Source organism: Balearica regulorum, chromosome 7, assembly GCF_011004875.1.
Source record: "Balearica regulorum gibbericeps isolate bBalReg1 chromosome 7, bBalReg1.pri, whole genome shotgun sequence".
Lineage (NCBI taxonomy): Eukaryota > Metazoa > Chordata > Aves > Gruiformes > Gruidae > Balearica > Balearica regulorum.
In genome coordinates, this window is record NC_046190.1 from 11,591,904 (window position 1) to 11,609,923 (window position 18,020).

At 50.6% G+C, this 18,020-nt stretch overlaps 1 protein-coding gene across 1 annotated transcript; it reads right to left on the minus strand.

Moving 5' to 3' along the window:
* Positions 1 to 801: 801 nt before the first annotated feature.
* Positions 802 to 11,138, minus strand: DUSP5 (dual specificity phosphatase 5). The gene is made up of 4 exons (XM_075757950.1): positions 10,544 to 11,138; positions 6,189 to 6,331; positions 4,552 to 4,771; positions 802 to 2,425 (listed from the first exon to the last, which is right to left on the minus strand). Exons 1-4 carry the CDS (start codon positions 10,938 to 10,940, stop codon positions 2,025 to 2,027), a joined length of 1,161 nt encoding a protein of 386 aa, XP_075614065.1. The 5' UTR covers positions 10,941 to 11,138; the 3' UTR covers positions 802 to 2,024.
* Positions 11,139 to 18,020: the final 6,882 nt, after the last annotated feature.

Consider the following 18,020-nt stretch of genomic DNA (forward strand, 5'->3'; position numbering starts at 1 on the left):
CAGCTGCTGGTTCCCATGTTCAGGCTTCTCAGACTACAGGCAGGGCTGCTGCCATGCCCCCTTGACACAGGGAAGAAATCTAAGGCTCATCTCCAAGGTCAACTTTTCACATGTCTCACCTGTAACTTTGTAAGAAGTTACAAATGGGTGAACCCCACAGGGCATAGATGCTTTGTAGTCGGACATCTACCATGAATTTTTCAACTCAATAACTTGGAAATGCAGATAAGTATGCAGCAGTGATGAGCCAGAAAGAGCCCCAAAACTTTCAGCTGAAAAGGTGTATAAAAAGGCTCAGAGATGTCAGCACCTCAAATTATTTTTTTTTTTTCATTAAAAAAGTGAAAAAATTAGCATTCCCCATATACCCTGGTCCTTGGTGTGACACTTGCAGGTGGCCCATGGCACCCTCCTGTCACGCCAGGGACCAGGGCATGCAGCATCCCATGGCACATGCTCAGGAAGGAAGTGGGGGCCATGCCTAGTTCAGATTTTCATCTTCAGCAAGATGGCAAATCTTATACAAAACACACATGAATAAAAACAAAAGTGCCTGCCTGGCTGCTGGGAAGTGACACCACCATGACTCATGTCATTTGGTTTAAAATAATCCTCCCCCTCACCTTCTCCCCTGCATAGAGATGTACCTTGGAGGCTTACAGCACAGAACCCAGTGATGCTTACCCCCCCTCTTCTACCTCCTTACACAACTTTTCAACCATGGAGTTTCTCAGGTGACCTCTTCTGCCACCGAGTTCTGCCAAAGCACTTTTGCAGCTCACTCCAAGTACAACAAACAGCTTTCTTTTCCTGGCATTTTTTGTCCTTTATTATTTTTTACACTCCATAAAAACCATTGCAGGTTTTCTTTCACATTCACGAGATCTCCTGGAAATTATTGCCATTTCCCATACATATTACATATTAAAAAAATAAAAAGGTCAACAAAGAGCCAGCCACTCATCCCAAACTCCCTGCAGACACAGAAGCCAATATAAGCAAGAGAAACTGTTTCTCATGGACAAAGGCTGACTAGAGGTGACCACACACACTTAAGCAAGCCACGTAACACTGAACAAGACCACTTGACCACACACGTACACATCGTAAACACTTGGGAACGGATGGAGAAAGAACTGGCTTGGAGCTGAGCTTGTCAGGTTTTTTTTGGTGTAAAACCCAGCAGTTACAGTGTTATCTGATGGGAAGTAACTGTGATGAGGATTGTGGAGACATTCAAGTATTCTAGGGCTGTTCTTAAATAACAGATGGGAGGATAATAGCTCAGCAGGGTAGCCTGATAGCTTGGTTAAGTCCCCTGCTTTAGTTAAAAGCACATCCAGTACAAAGGCAAATGCAGAAGTACAGGAAATGCCACACCTGAATGGATCCATGTCTGGTTTGGTATCCAGTTACACTGTGGTCAATGGACACTTCACAGGCTGGAGCAGGAGAGGGGATTTTCACCTGGTTGTGCAACAGTGTCCCAGGAAAGGAGCTCCCTCCTGCCACCCCAGCCCTTTGCTCCCTGAAACATGACACGGGAGGGGAGGAGGAAAACCGGAGGAAAAAAGCTTAAAACATTCACTCCATCCATCTCTGCAGTTGCAAAGGTGGTGCTTTTCGGTTTGCTTTCTTCCCCACTGCTGCTGCTTATTGCTTGAAACTTTAAATAAGGTCTTTTAAAAAAAATAAGAAGGGAAGGAGATGGGAACTGAGAACATACTAAATGGATTTCTCATTGCTCCCTAGGAATCTGGAAATACAGTAGTGGGCGCACACTGTGGATAAAAACCTAAAAAAGCACTTTTTTTAAAAAAAAGGACAATAAAAGTTCAGAGAAACCTGCCACACTTAGAGCACTTGTGTCTTACAGTCACAGCATACAGGAAGTATGACCCATGACAACCACGCCATCTCAGACTAAGTTGATGAGGTTTCTCTATTGCACATTCATGAAATGTTCTTGTTGGGGTCACAGTTCAGACCAGAGGACTGTGCCAGCTCCAGTCTCCCCAGGGTGTTCAGCAGGATGAAGATGCCGTCATTGGGCCGAGTTTCAGCTGGTGGACAGGAGAGTGGATGGGCACAGAACTCAACACTGAGGTAGGAAAGGCGAAACACGAGCCTTCAAAGTTTTTGCCTAATGTCAGTTCTTCTGCAAAGAAAGATGCAGCTTCTCTTTTGCATGAGGTGACAGGGGGGCTGGGAGTGGAAGACAGGATCTCTGACTCGTATTGTAGCAACTGGCCCATGAAACCAAAGTTTGGTGAGATCAGGCTCCGGCGCTGCTTGATGTAATCGAAGGCTTCCTCCAGGCGGAGCTTCTTTGTCTTCATTAGATACGCCATACAGATGGTGGGAGAGCGTGAAATCCCTGCTTCGCAGTGCACCAGGATCTTGCCCCCCGTTCGTCTGACATAATCTAGGGGGAAAAAAGTCATTGCAGACGTCAGTCGTCATTGAGGATGGAAAGGATGATGTGACATGCACCCAGAGCTGGAGGTGGAGTATGGCACACAGCCACTCCACTGGCAAGGAGAGACTTGGTCTTCTGTTGGGTACTAAGGGTAACACAGAGATTAAAAGGGAAGGAGGACATAACTCAGCCTGAGATGGAGCTGAGCTGCAGATGACACTTTGTTTCAGAATCTGTGGATTCTGATTTGGTTCTTTTCACATTTTTTAGGAAAGTCCTTCCCAGTCTCCTTTCCACATGCCTATTTCTCTTTTGAAACAACTGACTTTTCAGAGCACTGTGAGACAGGGATCAGGTATCTTGGCAATCCTTGTGTCTGCTGTACCTGCATTTCTCTGCCTGTGGCTCGGAGTGCTGACCCAAGTCCAGCCTGGCCAGCCCTTCTGCTGTCAGGTCTTTCAAAAGCTGCAGGGCTGCCTTTCTCTCATCACCTTTGCTAGAAAAACAGGACTTTTCTTTCAAGTCTGAACCTAACTCCCTGCTTGGCTAGTAGCAGCAAGTGGTGGTACCAGGAGCTGAGCCCCTGGTGGGTACCCTTGGGTGGAGAGGCTGAGCTCATTCCCTGGGGCCTCACCACAAAACACACAAGGACTGGGAGGCAGTTGCTAATTACAGCCTGGTTAAAGGATGCTTGGGCTTAAGTCAGGATATAAAAGGCTTATGCAAAGCACCCGTTTTACACAACAGGAGCCACTGTGGTTACTCACACAACACAATGATTGTTATTAGATTAAAGAGAACATGCTTAAAATAAGCCCTTTCCACACAAAAATACAGTTCAAAAATAGACATTCTCTGCCCTGTTGCCTTGAGCAATATGTTCAAGCTCCAATTTATGGAGAACTGCGTTGAGTGTAGTGCTCAGTGCCATGCACTGAAACAACACAGAGCTGAGCAAGTTATCATTTGCCTGTCTTCGATTGTCTGCCAGGAGACCGGTGCCACCACGATCGGTTATATTTAACTACTGCACAAAATAAGGAAGACATGGATTTGAGTCATCCCCAGCATCTACACCACACGCCCAGTTTTAAAAGAAAGTGAAAACTAAGTCATCAAAATCTGGGAAATTTCCAGACTCAAGTATCAGAAGGGGTTGGGGGTGGGACAGAAGAGTGAAATAGCATTTCCCTGAAAACTGTGAGAAGTCCCTTACCAGGAAGGGGAAAGGCTCCCCTCAGATCAGGTTTTTGTAATTCTGCCTGCACTGTTGAAGGACTCAAACTCAGCTGAGCTATGAGTCCAGCGAGTCTGTTACTAGGGTTTTATCCAGTTTCCTCTTGAATGTTCCTGGAGAGCAACAGCACCGATTTCACCACCACACCCACCCAGGCTCAGGCTGCTCCACCTCACTAAACCACCCTGTGCCTCTCAGGGGTGAGCCTCTCCCTTGTGCTACCTGGCACGGTTGGTGTGCTGCTCACCTACCCAGCCTAGTGTAGGAAGATTTGGGAGGGGATGGCCCAAAGTTTTCTACAGGTCTTTTTTTTTATTGGGGTATTTGATTAAAGCATGAGATACCGGCATAATCAAAAGGAGAAATGGAAAGAGCTCTGTGGTAAGGAGAAATGCTGAATTTCTAAGACCCTGGCTTTGGGATCTCTCAGCACAGCAAGGCAATAAGCTGACTCTGCTTCACCTGGCTTTTACAGGGTCTGGCATCCAAGTCCAAGGAATCAATATGGTTTTTTCCCCTTTACAAAAATCAATAGACTTTGGTGTTATTCAACCATACGTCTTTGCTCCCTGTAATGCTGAAGTTATGCCTACACTTGCCTTGAAAAGCAAATAACACTAACCAGCTCACTCGCCTTGTCTGCCTGATGGCAGTCAAGAGGAGTCATTTTCCTTCCTCAGCCTCCCGGCTTGGAGAGGAGGAGAGACCTTGTTCTGAATGTCCCTCTTCCTTCCTTGTGAAAATTCGTCTGCCAGGAGAGGTGCTGGGGAAGGGTTAAAGCTTGAACTTTTGCTGTGACATCTAGGAACATGTAGAAAATAATGTGTCCTTCCCACTAATACATAAATGGATCTAAAATACATGAAGATCTGGAAATTTTTTAATTTGGTCCTACCAATGAAGTCAATGGCTTCCTGGAAATGCGAGCTGATGTCCGCTGTGTGACTGTCTTCCACCGGGATCCACTTGTAGCAATACTGGTCTTTGAAGGACTCCGAGCTTTTCCTGGAGACGTTGAGCAGGGCTGTGATGTGCAGGTTGGCAAGAAACTCACACTTGGAGGCGTGGTAGGCACTACCAAGGTAGAGAAAAGGCAGGATTTCAACTGGACCACCCTGGAAGAGAAGGAACAGAAACATGTAATTCCTTTTCAAGGGTATTTGAGTCCTGATTCCCGAGACAGAGACAAGGGAGCCTGCGTGGGTGCCTGCTCCCTCCCTTGCTGGCATTTCTGGACCCCAGTGCTGCCGGCCAGCGAATCACTGCAATGGCAAAGCCCACGCAGGAAAAAGGTTTTCATTTTCTTGTCCATATCTGTGAGGTACCAAGCCAGATCCAGCCCACTCGCATGCAGGGTGTTTCTGGCTTTGTTTGAAGCACTGCCCCTCAGGATGCACCCAAAGCACTTTCATATGTGAGGCCTGTTCCCTCTGAGGCTTTACTGAAATCCCCGTGAGGTGGGGAGCCACATCCAAGCAAGGAAGAAGAGGAGGATGGAGGGAGTGGCTACTCTAGCTCAGCCCCTCCACTTATACCTCCAAAGGTGAAGCAAAAAGAAAGAAAAAAGAGCAAGGCTTTCTGTATCCCCAGACCTCCCGGGGGCACAGCACCCACTGTGTCACCCGCCCCAAGATGTCATCTCGATTCCTCCTTCCTGAGTGCAAGCAAAGGCTGGGTGACGAGATTGTGAAAGAAAAAAGCCACCATCTGACACAAGAGTGTCGGATCACAGGTAACTTTCCATGATGCACAAGAGCTGCTGCCAGCCCCCAGCTGCTAAAAACCAGCTTTCCAGCCCCCGAAGCTGCCCACCTAGAGGGTCCCACGCACTGGGGACAGCCAAGAGTCGCCGGTGGTGGAGGAACAGAGCCAGGGACAGGAGGTGCCCCCAGGGGAGCAGAGAGGCATCACACAGGGGCTTCCCCCCCGCCAGGAAACGCACGCCCCAGCGGAAGCAGCCCGACCACAGGGTGACATCAGGGTGACATCTCGGAGAAAATGTATTCCCCAGGCTGGGCAGGCATGGGGGGTGTGACGACTTCCCCTGTGGAAACCCCACTCCCCCGGCCCAAGGGCAGCTCAAGAGCCACCGACTCTTCTCAGAAATGGCCCCAGGGCCCCCCTCTGCCAGCACCCTCCTGGGATCTTGGAGGAGGCGTGGGCAAAGCATGCTCCTTCGTCTGCCAGAAAAATGACACTTCTGGCAGCATCTCCCCTGTCTGTTTTAAGTCTCCTGGAGAGGCATGAGCTGCTCGTGGCTCATGCTGCCTGGCTGTGTTATAAAGACAGGTTGCAAATACAGTTTTAGGGCTAGACAGGTTTTTTTTTTTCCTTCTGCTGCCAGGTTTTGAAGCCAGGCAGAGGTGATGCTGACCAGCAGCACGCACAGGCTGCCAACCTGGACTGCGACAACTTATTGACAGCCCGTGGCAGCATGAGGGACCCCGGCACGCTGCCAGCCTCCAGCAGAGCCCAGTGGCAGGAGGGAGAAGACTCAAGGGGAAGGTCAGCTGCTCTGGCCGTGACACACACCTGGTCGTAAGCGGGTTTGTGGTTGGCACTCTGCTTCTCACAGTGGCTGGCTAGGTTTCTCTCCGCCTCCGTCCTCTCTGGGGAAATGAGTTTTCCATCCACGCAGCACTCAGGATATTGCGAGTTAAAGGTTTCATATCCTCCTAGGGAAGGGGAAAAAAGAAAAAAAGAAAAAAGATAAACATGAATGCTTGTGCTTCCAAAAACTGATTTAAAGTGGAGGAGAAATGAAGCTCAGGCACTTGCAATGTGTTGGGATAGCGACGCACGGCAACAGGCCCTGGGGGGTTACTGAGGGGTAGCCCTCCCCTGGGCAAGCAGGTTTGTTTAAAAGGCTTTCGGCACCGGAAGAAAAACCTCCGATACCTCTGACAATCATTAACTTGCCAAAAGCTGGTGGATCCAGATTAAAACTGTTAGCGAATGTAATTCTGTTGAGTCTAGCAACCATTAACTCCAGTATAGCGAGGACAAAACTCCCTCTCCCAGGTTTTATATATGAGCACTATTTCCAGCGTTTGAGATGGGGATTTCTATACTCAGTAGATACCATCTCTACATCTGTTATTACTATATATGCTGTGACAACATAAGAAATGTTTTATTTGCATTTTTGAATGGACATAAGCACAAGAGGAGGATGCTTGCAACTGTGTCATTAATCACCACAAGACAGCAAGGTAATGAAGACAGTCCCACTGAAACCAATCTATTAAATAACAGCTATAAAACTTAATGAAATCCTGTGACAACAATTGACAACTGAATAGCCCCACATGAGCTATTCCGCATGGTTAAGTACTGCATTTGTTTCATTCAGTGCGCTGCTAATGAAAAGGAATTAATCCTATTATTACATTGTTACTCAAAGTTTGTCATCAGCTAAATCATTGCTTGTTTCCAGACTGGGAATATGCTGCACAGAAGAGCACACAATCTCCAAAATAAGTGTGAACAAGTCAGGTAGCAGAAGTAGCCTGGAAATGTCAGTGGCATGCCACACGTCTGCCACCTGTGCTTTTTCAGAACAAAAATGAACAAAGTCTCTCAAACAGCTAGATTCAATAATCCTTCAGAGTGAGGCCCTTGAGTAAACAAGGCTCAGAAAGCAAACCCTCTGATGTGATTCATTCACCTGCAACTGTTTTGCCCTGATAAGCGGTGTCAATGTGGGTGCCCTGGTGCAAGGAAGGGTTTCGAAACAAAGGAAGCACTGAAGATCTGAGCGGCCACAGGGCCCCCACCGCCTTCGCTGCCAGGGCTGCCCGGTACAGCTACCTCTGACATTTCAGCCCTGTAATGCCGGTGTCTCATTTGTTTGCAATGTTTGAGCAGATGTGTGCTCAAATTCATGACGTGCTACTGGCGCCCACTCATTCCTGCCGTGGGGTCCTCATGTTGCAAGCGGCTGGCATGATCCAAAGCCCACTAATGTGATGAAAGTCTGTTTTCCATGACGGAGGGCAGGAGGGTGACTTTGCAGTCAACTGGCACTCAGCACCTGCACCTTTTTTCCTGCTTCCTGGGCCCCAGCCACATTCAGCCAACCCACTCCAGAGCTTTCAGTGCAAGGCAGGTGGGTCAAGCACCCGAGTGACTGTGGAGACCACAAAGAGGGGGTTAATAAAATGATATCCACAACAACTGGCAATGTGAAAAGCCAACAAACACAAGCAGCTCTCTAGATTCCTCTGCTCTCTATCTGCCCTTCATGGGGTGGACTTTTAATCCTCTTGTTTTGCATAACTGACCTCATCTCCCCTCTGCCCCCAAACTACTGCCATCCCATAGGAAAAAATATGTCCAGTTAATATAAATAGCCATTATCCCTATTTACGCCCCATGTTGTTGTTTTTACTCTTGAATGAACACAGAAATCTGCCCCAGCCAAATCAGCGTGTGTGTTCGAACAGACAAGCATGTCTCATGTCTCTGGGGCAGCTAACACATGCAGCTGGTGAATGGTTAATTACAAGCCTTGGGGATCAGGATATTTGCAGGCCAATTCTTACAGTGAGTCATCTTCTCATCCCATCCTCCAGCAATCTCCTCTCTTTACCCTCCCCACTCAACCTAGCTTCCCTGAGGTCATTTCTGCAAATACTAGATTGCTCATCACAGACAGCTGAGCTGCGCTTCGGTTTTAATCAATAAATAATAGAATCCTTGTCAGCACCAAGGGAGGATCTGTTACTTTATCTTTCTGCAAGTTCTTCCCCTGCCACACAACTGCTCTCGCCCTACTGGGCCTGAGCTCAGAATGAAACTGCACCTACACAGATGAAAGATGTGACACTCAACCCCTAGAAGCCAGAAAGCGAGGGAAGAAACAGGGCCAGCACACAACTTGGCATGCAATTGCTCTGCAGTAACTGCCCTGCTTGGGGCTGGATCCCCAGGACGCTTGGGTGACCACCTTACCCCTTAAGTAGCCAATACCTCCTCTCAGCTCCCCCACACCTAAGGAAAATAGGAATATAACAGGGGGAAACCTCAAGGGGTTTTTTTTCCTGGTGGTTTTACAGCCCCTTATTTGCACGGTCGGTGCTATAGACTCCCAAAGGATCCTTTCTTCTGAGCAGCGCCCAGAGTGCTTCAGGATGATTTATCCCCCCACTGTTCCAGAGCTCTTCCACCGAGCTACAACAGCTTCCTGGGGGTCCGTGGCCCCAGTGAATCAGCAGCACTGCCCACTGAGTCACTGGCTCCTCGGGCCACACCAGATCTGAAATGGAGCTACAGACTTTACGGGCCCGATCCCGCAACCCCGAGCACTTCCAGTGAAGCCAAGGGGAACAGCAGCGTGAAAAGGGAGAAACTTTCTCATCCACTGAGAGGAAATCTTTCTAGCTTCAAGTCAACAGGCTCTCAAAAAAAGGCACTTTGCAATACACACAAGATACAAACAGAGCCTACATCAAAACCCCACCCCAGATAAACTGCCCACAGCCACAGTCACCACTTCAAAGCGTGGGGCTGGTACGTGAAGGGGGAAGGACGATCCTGTGGCTGAACGAGCAGGCAGAACTCACAGTCAGCAGAGCTTAATTCAGCCCCTGCTTTGTCACAGTGTGACCCTGGAGATGTTTTTTCATCCCTAGTTTAATGGGGTCCCTAAGGATTTGCCTGGCCCAGCACAGTGCAAGTATCCCTGCAGAACTGGTGCTTTTGGGGCGACTGTCAGACCGGCGGTGCCCGGACGGAGCCAGGGTGGTGGCAAACCGCCCTGGGAGTCTCCCTCCCGCTCGGTCCCGGGCAACACGCGGGCTGGAGGTGCCTCTGTCCCGGCGGGGATGCCCTCCGGGCGCTGCTCGTTATAGGAGGCACAAACTAGGCACATCAGGACACGTATCAGTGTGATAAAAGGCTTAATAAAAGCGCACTAACCCTGGCCGGTGAGGACACAGGGGCAGAGTTTATTCAAGAAACATGGCCTGGTTTGCCCCTCTATTTATGACCACCCCATGGCCTCAGGATATGGCAAGGGGCTTGTTTGGGAACTCCTGCTTCGGCGTGGCCCCGGCAGCCGGGTATGCGGTCTATGGGCGGGAGCGTCCCCGGCCGGCCAGTCCCCGGAGGGAGGGAGGGGGCTGAGAAAACAGAGAGGACAAAAGGACAAAGGCACTGCTAGGAGAAGTGCAGGGTAGGCAGGGGTGGGAGGACAGAGAAAGGGCGGGCTGATTATTTTCTTTTTTATCGTTTTATTATCCCCGGGTTACACAGAAGGAAAACAAAGAACTGCAATCAAAGGGCTGTAACACACGTGGGGGGAGGAGGCATTTCTGTCCCCTGACAAGCCCTGGAGTTTCGGCTATGGGTTTCCCCTGCCAGCCCCGATATGTCTGATGGAGAGATAAGCCTCTCCGCCCCGGGTGGAGGAGCGGGCACCGACCTCCGGGTTTCGGGCGCCCAACAAAAACCGCCCAGTGTCACCGGATGGAGAGCGGAGCCGTGGCCTCGGCTCTCCTCTTACCCACGGGGCTGATTTTATTTTCCACACAGCCCCGATCTTTCTCGTCCCTCTCTCCCTTTGATAATCTGCAACTTTTGCTCTTCTTCCCTAATATTCGTCACTTTTCATCAGCCTCTTAAACGCGCGGCGGGGGTGAGCGGAAAGGTATTTGGGCTCAGCCCGCAGAGTCTATCCGGGATTTATTTCCAGTGGGTGGAAAAGAAACGAAATCCCGGCGTTACCTCCCTGCCCTCCACCAATAATCAGGTTAACTGCGGGGCGAGGGAGGAGAGGGGACGGGAGCATCGCAGGGGCCACCGCCGCCCGGGGGGAAGTTTCGAGGGTCGATCCAAGCCGCTCCCCCCCAGCCCCTGCCCCCCCTTTCCCCGCCACTCCCTCTCACCTTTTAGGAAGCAGACCCTGGCCCCGGCCTCCGGCAGGCTGGAGAGCAGGGCGTTGAGGACGATCTGAGCCGTGCTGTCCTTCTTCAGTTTCTGCCAGTGCCCCGTGCCCTGGTCCAGCACCACCACGGCTGCCAGGCGGGCGGTCCCCGCCGCCCCCTCGCCGCCGCCCAGCAGCAGCCGAGCACGGGCCGCCGCGTCGGGCACCACGAAGTGGAGCGGCACGGCCCCGCCGCGGGCCCGGCGCATCACCACCGAGTTGAGGTTGACGTTGAGCGAACCGCGGAGGCAGGAGGCCGAGTAGGACAGGTAGGGCCGGCAGTCCAGCACCAGGCAGCGGGAGGGCTCCTTCCGCAGGAGCTTCCTCAGCTGGCGACAGTCGAGGGATGTGACTTTCATACCGGCCGTGGGTCACGACCCGCCGTAGCCGGGGGCAGGAGCGGGGAGAGCGGCAGGAGGAACCCCCTGGGGAGTCCCGGTGCTAGCGCGGGAGCTGCGAGGGAGCGCGGAGCCGCAGGGGCTCGGCCGGCTGCGACAGGACGGGGGAAGACGGACAGAGGCACCGCGGCACCGCGCCGAGCCCGGGCAGGGAATCCCAGCCGCCGCCACCGGGCATTTATATGAATGGGAGGCCGGGCTCTGACGACACTGCCCATATAAGGGGAGTGACGCGCCCGCCTTCCAAACATGGGCATCTCCCGCCCCGTGCCATCCTTCGCACCGCCCCCTGGTGGGGATCCCCTCCCTCCCCGGCAGCGGGCGGGGGTTGCGGCCGCGCAGGCAGCGTTAGTCAGGCTCGGAGGCAGAGGAAGCTGAAAAACGCCGCAAAAATTCTCCAGTCATCGGCCTGAGGCTCATCCCAGCATCACCGCTCCCCCTCCCCAGTCAGCGAGGAGAGCCGGGAAGCGTGCCGGGGGGGGTGTGGGGGGGGGAGAAGGAGGGGGGAGAGGAAGAAGATCGGCGCTGGGGTGGGTTTCTCACACCAGGTTGCAAAGCGGGTTTCAATTCCCTTTATCTCCTCACCCCCAGCAAAGCCTGAGCACAGGCAGGCCTGCCTGCGAGGGCACTGCTGCTCAGGAGCTGGGAGCTGCCTGCTCCTAGACCCCCTCGGAAAGAGCTGGGTCCCCTGCCTGGGCTGCAGTTTGCATCAGGGCAGCTCTGGTAACTGAGGGTAAGTGTGAGCTGCCTGGGGAACATCCTCGAGGATGCGGTTGCCTGGCCCAAGGTTTACAGCCTGGCATCAAAGGGGGAAACAAAGAGTAACAGCCTGGGACAAAGCAAGATGTGCCATTCCTGCCGAGTGAACGGATGCTAAGGAGGCACGGGTCAGGGATGGGATGGCCACCTGCAACAGAAACGTTGCTGGCAGGGCTGTTTGGTAGGGTCTTATGTCCCTTTCCTTGGGGCAAACTTCTGAGCTGCAAGACTGTGCCTCAAGACCTGCAAGACTGACACTGCAGACCTCAGTCTGCACCTGTGCCCAGAAGTTACGACAGTGAGACGCACAGGAATTAGGAAATTTGGCACTTGTCCTTTCCTTGTAGATAAGTTTTGCAAAGTGACGAAAAAGAGAACTGGAAATCCCTGGAAGAAGTTAGGCAAAAGGATGAGCTCCAGCCATGCTCATCACAGCCCCAGCAGATTACAGTGGAGCTCTCAGAGCAGGGTGTCATTTATTCTGATGGTGCCCTGAAAGTATGTTCACCTCAACAGCAGGCAGGAAGTGCCGTCCCTGCCTCAAATTGCCTGCAGCTGAAACAGAGAAGCATGAAAGAGACTGCGAGAGGAAAATGTCTAAGCTGATTGAAAGAATAGCAACTCCTAGTTTCGAAGCACCTCCTCCTCTTCCTCTTTCAAAGCCCCTGCAGCCACCAGCTGGCTCCTTCGAACGTGGCCCCCCTCGATCTCCTCCTCTGAGTCAGTCGGGGTATGAAATAGAGCAAAAATAGAAATAGCTTGTGGGTAGGGGCAGATGTCACAGAGCGTCTTAGCGTGGATGTCGTCTTCACCTGGCCACCGCTGTCATGACAGCCCGGCTCCTTCCCTTCTTCTGCACCCACCCTGGGAAGCAGCTGGGCATTGCCTTCGCTGGGTTAGATGTCCCCACGTGCCAGCGTGGTCCCTGCCAGAACTGGTTCCCCTCTATGAGAAGCATCACCACAGCCATGCCAAAACCCTTCAGAACATCCCATGGGCAGGCCAGGTGCCCCCCTTCATTTTTCACTAGGTGGGCAATCTGGCACGGGCAGGGGCACAGTGACTTATTCCCACTCGCACAGGAAACCTCTGGCACCGCCAGAACACAACCTGCCTTTCCTGCCTCCCAGCCCCCAGTTTCAGGAGCCACTTCTTCCTCCCCAAGAAGCAGCCCGGCTTCCTCGGGGCTCGGCCCCCAGTAACAGCCCAGCTGGCAAACTGGTCCCAGTCCCACTGCGGCACAGGGAGGGGAAAAGGGGCTGTGGACAGATGCTGGCGTGCTCCTCCCTCTGGGGAGGAAGGAGGGGGCCAGTGCAGTCACACCACGGCATCATTTCCTCTCAGGAAACTCAAGTGCAATGTGGAGGGGTGGGAGAGAGAGTGTCCCCCCCGCCCCACTCCTGGCTGAAGTGCTAGTCTGAAGGAGGGGGCACATCATACCAGTCCAGAAGACAAACTCTCTGGGGAATACCCTAAGTTTGGCCTGTACCGATGGCAGGGTGTATATCACCAGACCTGACCTGCAGCTGACCTTCCTCTTAGTACACACCTAATGCTGAGCATCCAAACAACTGCCTCTCAGTAGATTACAGCTCTGCTTTTGTTTCTTAATGGAGTGAGTCATGACCACCTTTTTATTAGAAGAAAATAACAAGGCTAACAACAGCAGTACTAATGCTTCCTCCGCTGCAGGGTGCTGGATGCAGAGTGTCCCTGACTTCTCTGCCCACCAGCGAAATGACTCGGTTGTACTTGGAAATAGATGAGCAATCGGGGCTGATGCTGTCAGGGCTGTGGGGTGGACACGGATACTTTTCCCCGCTGGAGCGAGTCCTTCGTTTGTCAGGTGCTCCCAGCCCGAAGGGAGAAAGGAGCTCGATTCCTGTAAATGGAGGGGGTTGAGAAATTTAAACCACCCTCTGCTTTAGGTAGGAAACTCCCCTCCTCCCTGCAGCACTTTGCATCAATCCCCCTTAGGTTCTGCTGCATCTTTCTGCTCCTCCTCCCGCTTCCCCTTGATAATGTCCCAGGGTCTTTCGTCCTTTGTCTCGGGCTTTTATCGGGGCTTTCAGATCAGCTGGTCCTTTCCTTTTCTTCCAGGCTGTTATTTCCCCTAACCTAGCTCATTCTTCCCTTCTCCCCTCCCCACCTCCTCCGGCTCTTTGTTTCTGCCTGTTCTCAGTGCCGCAAAGGGAAACTTTCTCGCTGCAGCTGGGGAGGGGTGGCCCCAGCTCCTGGGGGGCACAGCTGGACCCCCACCCCAGATAAAAGCTCCCAGGGCACAACATCCATGGGGTAGCAACTAGCAGGCATTGCTCAAGATCAAAATGCTGCCTTTTGGAGAGAATAAAACTCAAAAGGAGCTTTAAAAAGGGGCTTAGGTGAATAAACGAATGCCATTTCTTCGGAAGCAAAAGAGGCAGGATCAGCCAAGTTTCTAGGGCTCGAGTTGCCCGAGCTGAGACAAGGGACACCCTGTGCCGGGTGCTACAAGTGTGCTTGTCACCCCAAAGGGTTAACCCCAAATCTCAGCAAGACCAAATGTAAGAGAAGGCCAGTGAGCTCTCTCGCTGCTGGAAAGGAGACTGTGGGGAAGGCAGATGAAGGGTCACACGGGAGCTGGGTCAGGGAGGTGGCATAGAGAGTAACCTAAATGCCATGGTGTCCTAGTCTGGGGCTTGAGCTGCATCATTTCCCTGCTGGGGCACAATCCTGAACCCGCATCCTCCAGTCGGTTGTGAAATGCAAGAAATTCCTCAGATGAACAAAGCATAGCACAACACAGCAGAGAACACGGGTTGGCATTTCTTTAACGTTATTAAGTTTTCCGTAACATCGGTTTCTAAATTTGGAGTGGCTGATGTCAAAACACTTGCAGCACAAGCAGTGAGATAAGTTTGTGCAGGCAAATGGAGAGCTGGAAGACAGGTAAATTTATACCCAGGGCTAAGGACAGTTGAGCAGCAGCAATAGGAGACTGTCAAGCTGAGGACACATCGGTGTCATGGCTTGGTCACTCTTGACAAAGTCTAACAAAACAGATCAGATCATGAACTAACATAGCCTGGTTACGAATTTGTCTCAACAGAATAACCCATTGTGAAAAGTTGATTCTAGAGGGTGAAAAGCACTATCAGACACAGACTCTGTGGCAGGACAGCCACCCCCCCCTCACTTTATGGCGCCATAGATGTGATTTGATGGTGAACTGGACAGCCCACCCCACCCCAAAAACCTAATAAAAGGTTTAGGAACTGCTTGGGCATTTTCAGCAAAAAAGACTTCATGCGGTTTTCACTTTAAATCTACATTCTCTAACAAATCCATAATAATAAGTGACTATTCCCAAAGAAATAGAGAAAAATGAATGCCACAAACTATACAATTAGGAAGAACCAACCGAATTTCAGTTTATTGTGGCCCCAGTGTCTCTCAGACCTATTTTATATTCCCAGCTCTGCTGCTGTAAACCAGAATTAAGCTAAATGGTGCGTTGGCTTGAATGGGAATTGCCTGCACTCAGCAATTCTGCAAATCAGGCTGAAAGGGAATCTCAGACTTATGTCTAATTCTTACCTGACTCATGTCTACGTGACTTCACTGACTGCTGCAGGCTGCTGTCAACAGCCGCTGTCAGGAGTGAAAGAGGAATAAACCAAACTTCCCATCTCCTTTTAGAAGCCGCTGTTCTTTCTGTTCCACCAGCTGATGACTTACTCCCGTGTACAGATGGACAGGCAATTTTTAAAACCGGGATTCCTGCTATCTGCACAATCAAGTTTCAATTGCTCCGCTTGCCTGACGTGGCCCAGAGCATCATGAGCTGTATTGATGGAGCACTTGCCAGACACAGTTATGAATGTAAAGAACCCGTCTTCCCATTTGCAACCACGTACTATCCCTGGGGTAGCTGCAGTAATTGCTTACATGGGAAAATGATTTGTGTAGTTAGCTGCCTTTAATGTGAGACAAAGCCCTTTTGTTCTTTTATCAACTTGCCAGTTCTCATTTTTTCCTCTCTCATTCTTTCCTCTTCCTGCTGCTGTTTGCCTGCACGCATTTCTTGCCTTCTCATCCTGTCTCTTCCCTTTTCCTGGATGTATTTCCCAGGAACCTGCTCCTCTTCCACGCTGGCAGATCTCCCCCCACTAACACAGCCGTTGTCAGCCTGGCTGGGTTTTCTCCTGGCCATTGCTCCCCATCGGTACCCAGCCAGCCTCCCATGCTGCAAATCCTAGTCCTTGTATGTGGTTACTGCTGCTATAGACTGTTGGGAGCCATCACATGACATAAAATAGTCCCACACACGTCATTTAATTGACTATTAGGACAAGCATATCTTGGAAAAATGCTGGTTACTTTGGTCCAGATCTTTTGGAAAGCAAATCTTATCATTGCTGAATCCGATTGTCTCTGCCTCGGTCTTTCTGACTGACTCATTTCTTAAGCACCAGGTTGTTGCCTAGAGGGTATAATCACATAAATGTAATCCGCTGCACAGTGCGTGTTACTATGCCCACTCCACCGAGAATAAGTACAGCTCCTGGGTACAGAAATGACTTTTTAAGCTCAAAATGGAGCAGCTCCTGCTTTTAGCTGAGAATGTTTTGGAGTCATTTCAGTGGACTACACAGATATAAGCAAACAAAACAAACAGATTCATTAAATCCACTACACCTCTGTTTTCTATAGCATTGCCAGTAGCAGAAAAACCCCACCCCACAGTCTCCGTCCCCAAGCACAGAAAGGCCAACCAGTGTGTCATGACGCAGGCTACAAACTCCCTCTCTCACTCCAGTGCAAGCACGGCAGTGCACATCCCACGCCTGAAAAGCTCTTTGTCTCACCTTTGCAATAAGAAAACAAACAAAAAGTAGATTTAGGCTTTGGTCTACCCTCTGGATATCACCCTAGGTGGTATTTCTGAATGGTGTTTGGGTCTGCTGCAGGGTATCTAGAAGGCAGCTGCCGGGCTGCAGGGGGGAAGAGGAAACAGCTGGAGCCGGTGGGCTGGGGGCGGCTGCGGTGCTAGCAGCCTGCAAACATGCCACCCAGAGCTGCAAAGAGGAAGGAGATAAACCAGAGCTCCTCTTTCACTGAGGGGGTAACACAAGACGTAATGGGCTTCAAGTGAGGGAAGGCACATCTGCTGTAGATGGAGGGAAGCTTCTCGGTGGCAGAGAGTGCCGGTGCTGGGGTTGCTCGCTGCCGCAGGCTGCGGTTCTCCACCGCTGAGGGCTCCGAAAATAGACTGAACAAATGTCTGTCCGGAAAGACTTACGCAGAGTCGATCCTGCCCTGGGGTACGGGTGGGCTGGATGACCTTTCAAGGAGTCTTCCTACAAATCCTTGTTTTACAGGCTTGTGTGGATCACATTCAGGCACACAAGTCTGTGAGTTAGTAAATATCTTAAAATCCGTTAAATGACAATGTAACCCAAATTAATAACTTAATTTCTTTCTTTTCACTGAGTGTCCTTTCTGCTGAAGTTGCTCTATGGTTACTTCAAGTGTTGTCTCCCTCTCCTGACATCTGAATCATACAGAGAAGAAAAAAATAATTTTAATTAAATATTTTTTCCCAAAATAAAACCAATGAAATAAACTTGTAAAAGAGAAGAAATAATTTACGTCTTTTATGTTCATTTCTCCTAGGCTCCTACTTACTTAACCCCATTTAAACTTTGTATCAGCTTACGACATCCGGTGAAAGTACACTACAGCTTATTAAAATTTAAAGCTGTTACTCCAAGGGAAAACAATGAAAGCTCTTTTATGGATTAGCCAAGTCGGCAGGATGTGGCTTCAACTTTGTATCCTTTTGATGGCATAGCCCACTTGAACATCTTTATGAAACAGACTTTCCCCATCACTTTCAGCCCGTTATAGTTTTCATTCTGCGCACCAGACTGTTTTGTGCCAGTAGGACTATGTTCCACCTCTGTATTTCACAGGCAAAATAAGAGGGTGGCATACGCAAACCCTGCAAGATACATAGCTGTATTTAAGCTGAAGTAAATGTGGAAGTAAATACTAACAAAAATGCCATTCATTTAAAACCAGGAGAGTTAGTTAGTTAAAAAAATTGGATGACACCTGCCATGCATTTACTCACCTTTGTCCTGTAGGAAGGGCATGATCTGAGACCAGCAGGACCTGAGTGATGATTTGTACTGGTATTATCAAAACCACTACTGAACCAGTGCAGTGCCTTGGCTTCGTTTAAGTCAAATTTGTATCGGAAGCTCTTCCCAATACAATGCTGCTGCTTATAGTGTGAGC

What these genes read in the sequence shown, in the direction of transcription:
- DUSP5 (XM_075757950.1), bottom strand. Translation starts at nt 10,940, where the DNA reads ATGAAAGTCACATCCCTCGACTGTCGCCAGCTGAGGAAGCTCCTGCGG. An exon ending in CAGGGTCTGCTTCCTAAAAG is followed by an intron (nt 6,332 to 10,543) that starts GTGAGAGGGAGT and finishes CCCCTTCCCTAG; the next exon opens with GAGGATATGAAACCTTTAAC. An exon ending in ACAAACCCGCTTACGACCAG is followed by an intron (nt 4,772 to 6,188) that starts GTGTGTGTCACG and finishes CTTCTCTTCCAG; the next exon opens with GGTGGTCCAGTTGAAATCCT.